The sequence below is a fragment of the Triticum aestivum genome, chromosome 5A (assembly GCF_018294505.1).
Source record: "Triticum aestivum cultivar Chinese Spring chromosome 5A, IWGSC CS RefSeq v2.1, whole genome shotgun sequence".
In the NCBI taxonomy this organism is placed as follows: Eukaryota; Viridiplantae; Streptophyta; class Magnoliopsida; order Poales; family Poaceae; genus Triticum; species Triticum aestivum.
This window is the reverse complement of record NC_057806.1, coordinates 496,377,157-496,384,654: the sequence shown is the minus strand read 5'-3', so window position 1 is coordinate 496,384,654 and position 7,498 is coordinate 496,377,157. Positions and strand designations below refer to the sequence as shown.

At 42.6% G+C, this 7,498-nt stretch overlaps 1 protein-coding gene and 1 long non-coding RNA gene across 2 annotated transcripts; one reads left to right on the top strand and one right to left on the bottom strand.

The window, feature by feature from the left end:
- Positions 1-1,785: 1,785 nt before the first annotated feature.
- On the bottom strand, positions 1,786-5,371 carry LOC123107356 (uncharacterized). Its single transcript, XR_006451650.1, has 2 exons — positions 5,073-5,371; positions 1,786-2,024 (listed from the first exon to the last, which is right to left on the bottom strand). It is a non-coding gene; the product is annotated as an uncharacterized lncRNA (long non-coding RNA).
- Positions 5,372-5,611: 240 nt separating this feature from the next.
- Positions 5,612-7,009, top strand: LOC123107355 (uncharacterized). The gene is made up of 4 exons (XM_044529343.1): positions 5,612-5,912; positions 6,022-6,088; positions 6,211-6,436; positions 6,533-7,009. Exons 1-4 carry the CDS (start codon positions 5,710-5,712, stop codon positions 6,868-6,870), a joined length of 834 nt encoding a protein of 277 aa, XP_044385278.1. The 5' UTR covers positions 5,612-5,709; the 3' UTR covers positions 6,871-7,009.
- Positions 7,010-7,498: the final 489 nt, after the last annotated feature.

Sequence of the window (7,498 nt, the reverse complement as noted above, 5' to 3'; positions counted from 1 at the left end):
TTTAAGCTGTTGCAAAGGCCAAACTTAGCGAGATATTGTGGCGGCGGATAGTATGGAGCCCATCCTTGGCTCCATTCGGAGAAGTTGTTGGCCATAGTCATGGACGTGTCTTGAAGGGACGCGACGAGCTTGCTCATGTTGTTGATGGAGCCCTCGAGATTGTTGATATCGGCGTAAGTTGTGCAGGACACTTCTATTGTGCATCTTCTTGGAGTTACTCATCCTCATCATCGATGGCTAGTTAATCTTCATCAACTTGTTCTGGTTTTGGCGCATCTTGTTGAAAAGCTGCATCGTCTTCCTATGGCACGTAATGCAAAATACCAATGTGCGCCTCTTGTTCTTCCCCGTGTGGCCGCATCCATGGGAAACCCTTAATTACCTTAGTAAGAATGGAGTGCAAAAACTACGGTAATGGCGTGCGTGGTACGAATTGTACTTCAAGTATAACACATATTGTACTCAGATCAGCTGAATTACAAACATCAAGAGTGGCTCAAGTACCCAAGTTAGAACTAGGAAATCACATATGTTACGTTAGACACATACCAATGGAAATTCCAAACTCCCCAAGAACGCATCAATCCTCTTGTTGTTTTTATTGCTTTATTCACCTTGTTGTGTTCTTTTACTTCTTTATGCTATTTATTTTTGTTTGCACTCTCAAAATTATTACAACCTTCCACCTCATTTTACATTTTGTCTACAAGTAACTTGCAGGCACATTTCCATAAATGTCTACAACTAACTTGCAGGCACATTTCCATAAATCTCTATAAGAGACAAAGTTCAATTCTTGTGCTTCCTTTGAGATTAATACTCTTACTTTGAAAAACCTACAAGTAAACCCTGTGCACTTGCATTCCATCAAACTTTCTCTCGTGCCGCTGCCGGAGTTAAGCCCTTTTGGGCTTTTTAAAGTTTTGATATATTTTGTGCTCTAATAGTTATTTTGTAGGCTCTTGGCAACCATGGCCAAATATGAACAATTTTACCAGCTTACTATGATTAATGTCTCGAGACCTTGTTTTGGGGATACCTTTATATCTTTGGGGCCGAGACCTGCTGGTGAAACATTTGTGATTAACTCAAGTTACTTAGTATGTTGCAGGGTAGGCCATTCAGGGGAGATTCGGTGTCGCGATGTCAATTTTATAGGTTACGAAGGATTCTAGGTTGGATGATATATTTTCTAGTACCGATTGTCTTTTGTATTTATTTTGATAAGATTAACCATCCCTTCTTTCTTATCATATGGCGTGCCATTTGTTTTGTTTTGAGTTCTTTACTGCAAGACTTATCAATCACATTATTGCTAGTATATTCTTGGTTGAAATTGTATGATGTTGTGTCGATTCTAAAATTGTGCACCTGAGTTATTTTTATCTAGCTTTGCCCGTGATGTTGCACAGTTTCAAACCGTTCATGGGGTATGTCATTATTTCAACATCACGGCCTATATAAAATCTTTATTCAGGATACCCCATAGTACAAAATATATATGAACATCGTGCAATTTTTAAATGAACCATGCAATAAGCCCCACGTATCACGGTCATTGCTATGTTACATTCAATATGCACTTACTTTGTGGCATACCAACCCATATCAACTTGAACATGGACCGCAACCATCTTACTCTACTTATGCATAAATTTGGGTGCGAATTCATTGTCCATGAGCTATCTTATTGGTGGACCAACAAACTACGATGACCTGGTCTTCATATGCTGATTTGAAGAGCAATGCAGATATATATACTCTTAAGAGAAATACAATACATCGTATCGAATAATCATTTCTTCTTGATTAAATTGTCTTTCTCAAACTAAAAATGTATATTTCTATTCAACATCCATTTTGGCTGCATAGGCATTGACCGGCGAAGCTACTACAACGTCCTTGAGGGAGCCCTTCCTTGACGCATTCAAGTTTGCAGTCAATGCTAATGAAGCACGGACCTCTGTACCTCTTGCTCGGCTTTGAGCACACCTTTCTCTTGTATCCTTGGGCTACAACCACCTCTAACAAGGAAGAATTACAATACAATCATGCATCAGATTATTTTTCTAGATATGTTTATCTAGAAAAGTGCAACAATTGTTAAACAAGTATAGTTTATCTACTTATTTATTTATATATTTATTTATAATTAGACGTAAATTGTGTGTGTGCGTGTGTGTGTCCTTGAAATGAAGCATTAATTCCAGGTTTGCACGATCTTGGAATGTTGTATACGAGAATTAGGTAGCTAAATGCGCACAAAGAAAGAAGTATACTTGATAAGGCCACACATGGAAGAAACAGAATTGATGATATCAATAAATTTTAAAGGATAAAAATGTTATGTAGATGAAATCATATGCCAGATTCATATTTTTTTACAAGTGGATTAATATCGACGAAGGATTTGAAACTAGACCGCACTTGGATATGTTTCAACAAAAAAAATCTTTGACCCTTTTGTTACCATGCATCACACATCAGTTACTTATCAATTTTGTAACAAGTTATCATGCACCCTTTTACTACCATGGTGACAAGTTTTACTAGACAATTTGGTAGTTATGTCGCTTTCATGGTGTTCCACACGGTCTCATACATTGTCGTTATAGTGGTATCTAATACTAACCATCAACATGACTATATCATCTAATAAATTTGACCAAACAATATGCAATACATCAACAACATAATAATGCCATCTCAACTATATTATTAAATATTTTCTAAACAATATACCAAGCAGACGATTTTTATGCGTAACAAGTTATCACCTATCCCAGGAAGTACATTATCACCATGCATTGTGGTAACTTTATCACCATGGACTAGAAGTACATCACCACACCAATATGACATAACAACACTAAGCATTGTTATAACTACACCACCTGGTAAATTTTGTGGCAAAGACAGTAGCATGTTGGTGGTAAACTCTTTATCCAAATTAAGTGTCACTACCTAGCTAGCAGTGTCATCGTTGTAGCACATCTCCATAACTTAGCGCTTACACATGTAAGTGTTGAAAGGTACATGGTGACATATGTAGGGGCAAAACTTACCCGCTAATCTCTTAAACAAGACAAATATATTAAATGGTGATATTGTCAGGTCAACTGTACAAATCATTCGGTGGTAAATGATACATGTGTTTTGCATCACAATTTTATAAGATAAATTTCTCCATTATCATGGCTATTCAATCACCGTTACTTTATTGTATCTCTATTTTCCATGCATTTTCAGAATTGCACTGGAGGGGACTGAAAGCCTTGCTAGACAAGAAAATTGGAGAAGAACACAAATGAAAAGACATTTCCAGGACCGAAGAAAAATTCAACAAAAACATGTAGGAAAAGAAGCAGAACCAAGTGGGCTCAGCACAGGAAGGCCCAGGAGACCCATGAGGTGGGCTCATGTGGCCCATGAAGGAGGATGTGTGACATGGCATGCATGGCCCACCTAGATCCCCCTTCGTCTCTCCTTTTGAGGGGTACCCCCTTCGCACTCAAGAGACATGCCAAAATTTCACATAAATTTTTGAGGTGGCAGTGGACGCTAGGGAACCCTAGTTTCTCTTTTAGAGGTCTGATTATGTTGATTACTCCAACTAAGGCCGGGGAAATTCGTCACCATCGAACACCAATACCAAGAAAACACTGGGATTACCCCCTTCGTACTCAAGAGACACGATAAATTTTTGCGTAGTCTTTTGAGGCGGCGACAGCCGCTAGGGAACTCTAGTTTCTCTCCCAAAGGGCTGATTCTATTGATTAGGCCACCTCCGACAAGGAAATTTGTCGCCATCGTTGTTACCAATACCAAGGAAACATGGGGGATCATCATCATTTGTACCATCCGCATCTACAACAACATCCCCATCTCCACTATCATCCATATGCAATTGGTGTAGTTCGGTTCCTTGTAATCATTTTCCGGTGTTAATTGATATCTTTTAGTTGAAGCCTTTTGTTTTATTGATGAAATATTATACATTTGGATTGTTACCCATATTAATATGCCCCTAAAAATAAACATGTCCATGACCCGTTAGTAATCCATTACCTTCCTAAGGACACGGGAAAACCCCGATTTTAAGGCCCATATGAATCACAATAAAGGTTGATGTATGATTATATGGTGTGGTGTAATTCTCTAATGGTGATGTGCAAATGCTGACTGCACCTCACCTTCTATGGGCCTAAAGGAGAGCATTGAGTCATAATGAATCTATGAGGGTTGGCCGGAGTGACATAATACCGTTCCTGAAGTTGATGAGTTATAACATAAGGGAGTACAAAGGATACAACAACTTAAAGTTGAGCTTATATTTTGCCTTAATTATTCGAATGGATAACCGTGATGTCCGTCGGGAGTAGAATCATAAGTATAAGTGAGTCAATGGTTATGCAACATATAATCTTAGTTTCTTTCCACATTATAAAGAAAAGGTGTTATCCATGCCTTCGTCGAAAAGGACCCAGTCTATATACGAAACACAACAGGTTTGTTAGCATAATTAAGACTGGCCACTTGATATAGTCTTACGTTGAGACACTTATTTGGGACGGAGGAAGTACTACTTCTAATCACTTTCTTAATACTTGCAACCATCCAATCAATCAAACACGCTACTCTCATTTGATTCAATTTTGGCATTGATTCTTGACTATTTCTTATGCAGCAATTCCTTCCGCTCCTTGTTGAGTTTTGCTCTTTTATTGAAAGATCTACAATATCTCACCTACAATCATGTGTATCATTAACTTTTCAAACCAATGAAATTTCATTTTAACACACCAACATAGGTTCTAGTTTTGAAGCCCTCGTCGAGGCAAGGCCAACAATTATCACAGATCATAAATTGAGTACACTTTTCTTTCTGAAGTTTTTAGTTTGAAAGAAAATAAATGACATCTGTTGTTTTGTTATTTTTGCATGCATGCAAATAACACACAAATAAACGTTAGTGCATTTTCAACCAAAAAAGACATTAGTGGAAGGAAGCATGTCCCCTGTATATGCTGTATCACAATCATGGATCAAGCTAGCCTTGCCTAGCTACTTACCGGTGGACACAAGGAGTAGCAGAAGGACAAGGACGGCAGCGGCAACGGCGGAGGACCGGCGCGACGACCCCATTGATCGGCTGATGGATGTGCCGCAGATCAACGTTGGTCCTTGAGCCTGCAATGCAATCTTCTCTCTTCTCAGGACCAAGGCTAATGATTGAATGGCGAATTAGAGAACTTGAGCTGATTTAGCTCGTGTTGCTAGCTCCATGCATGGGCGTGACCAGCCAATAAGCATCAGGCCACACGAACATCTCGGACGTGTACTATAAATAAACCCGGCCGGCAAGCCACCACCGCCGCTCACTCGCAACGGCTTCCTCGACCGCCAGCGCCAAGGTTGACGGGATTTGGTTGTTCGGGTGTCCGACTTGCCATAGGATTTGGTTGGGTGTGGTTGTTCGGGTGTCCGACTTGCCATAGGATTCGGTTGCTCGGGTCCGTGATCCAGGCCGAGCCGGGTTGCACATGTTCCCTGCTTCTGATCCCTAATATATACGCACGTACCCACGGTATGCTGGACCATAGCGAAGCAGAGAGACTTCTTGGAGATCCGTCGAGAGCTGCGACGACTTAGGCTAGTACAGTAGCTCCCAGCTCTCGAGAGGCTCCACGTACGGGAGAAAAGAAGAGGATGCTCGCTCGCTCGATCTTTCCATCGTCATCAATGGCGTCCGCACTGTCGTCGATGGTGCGGATGATGATGCGGAGGCAGGGCGGCCCGCCGCCCGCTTTCGTGCACGACCTGCACCGCGAGGACCAAACGCTCCAGGAGCGCTCCATGTGCGACTGCGGCAAGCAACCGACGTCGACGCCTTGCCGACAGCGCACCGAAGAGTACGTTTCTCCGATCTCCGACTCCGATCCGGCCGTCTTCTTGCTTACCTGATTAGCTCTTCGAGTCCACCGACCTATTGCTAATAGTGATGTCTGGACCGATTTACAGGGAGCGCGACGCCTCCATCATCGGCCACGTCCACCACGCTCTCCGCCGCTACAACGCGGACAACCCGGTAAGTAGGCCATCATCGATCATCGATCGAACAAAATCGTACTACATGTCCGTGCTTTGTTGATCTTGTTTTGTGGATTATATTTATACTGACAGAACATGTGGACGCGTGTAATGTTTCAGGGCTCGGAGTTCGTCCCCGTCAAGCCATTGATGGCCGCGTACGTGGGCTTGGAAGGCCACATCTGGGTCCACGTCAGCTTCGTGGCTCGCGGGAGGAAGATCGTCAGCGGCAAACGGAGGCGGAACACTTTCAGCGACACCGTCACCGACGAGCACTTCTTCGCCGAGCTGCGCTACAGCCACCGCCGCTCCGACGCGCCAACCGTCGAAACATGCACCATCGTCGGTAAGCAGCGACCACCACCTTTAACCGCCATGAGAAAACTATCGCCTCTTCGGATTCTCACCATATGTTTCTCTTCCGTTTGTTCTCTATCGACAGATAAGAAGCCGCGCCACGGCCACTTGAAGACTGCGTGTACATTTTGCCCAGAAAGCTTTGAGATCTTGCACCCTCTTGACGGGAGCTTCCTGTGCGGGAAGAAGAGCCAAGAAAATGAAGGCCGGGGCTTCACACACTTCATGAATCTGCTTGAGAAGCCGTTCACATGCCCCGCGGCCAGTGGAGAAGGAGAAGGCAGGGAGGATGTGGAAGCAGCTCCGGAGGACCAGGAGGAGGAACATAGTAGCACCCTGAGCCGGACGCTCGTCCCCTTTGACTTTCTCCGTAATCTCATAACTAGGGTTTTGCCGGCCTTTGATGATAAGCTTGTGTCCTAGAGTAGTAGCGGATCTACACGACAAGTCACTGTAATGAGTTCATGTTAGACTCAATGAAAAGTATATGCCACTTTTTCTTTTGAGGATCAAATATATGCCACTTTAGTGAAGGATTTTGTAAATGTCTTGTTCGTGTCAATCACTTTGCCACTTCAGGAAGGCCTATTCTCCAGAAGCTCTTCAACTTTGGGTCAAACATCATCTCTAAGTTAGAATTTTTCTAGAATACATCTCTAAGTTAGACTTTTTTCTAGAATACATCTCTAAGATAGACTAGCTTTCCTTCATAATCCCTAGAGCTGGCATGCATTTCTTGTTTTTTCTGTTCTTTTGTTTTCAGAAAAACTTGTTAAGACATAATTAGATTAAATCTCCACTTATGCTGACCGTCATATAAATAGACGCGACTTTTGTAAGCGTCGTGTCCCTCCGGATGCGTCTCTTCGGAGACTATAAATATGTAACTTGTCATCATCAATAGACAGTTTTCAATACTATCAATTGTCTCTCGTTTTCTTTTCAACACGTTATCAGCACGCTCTTAGCCCAGAGCGATTTGGCCGAGAGGGAAGCGACGACGGAGCGCCCGGAGGTCCTCGACCTCGGCTCGTCGATGCAACCGGCGAGC

Excerpts from the sequence above, each read along its gene's own strand:
- LOC123107355 (XM_044529343.1), top strand. The coding sequence starts at position 5,710 with ATGCTCGCTCGCTCGATCTTTCCATCGTCATCAATGGCGTCCGCACTG. Across the intron at positions 6,089-6,210 it reads GCTACAACGCGGACAACCCG|GGCTCGGAGTTCGTCCCCGT; the intron begins GTAAGTAGGCCA and ends GTAATGTTTCAG. Across the intron at positions 6,437-6,532 it reads CGAAACATGCACCATCGTCG|ATAAGAAGCCGCGCCACGGC; the intron begins GTAAGCAGCGAC and ends CTCTATCGACAG.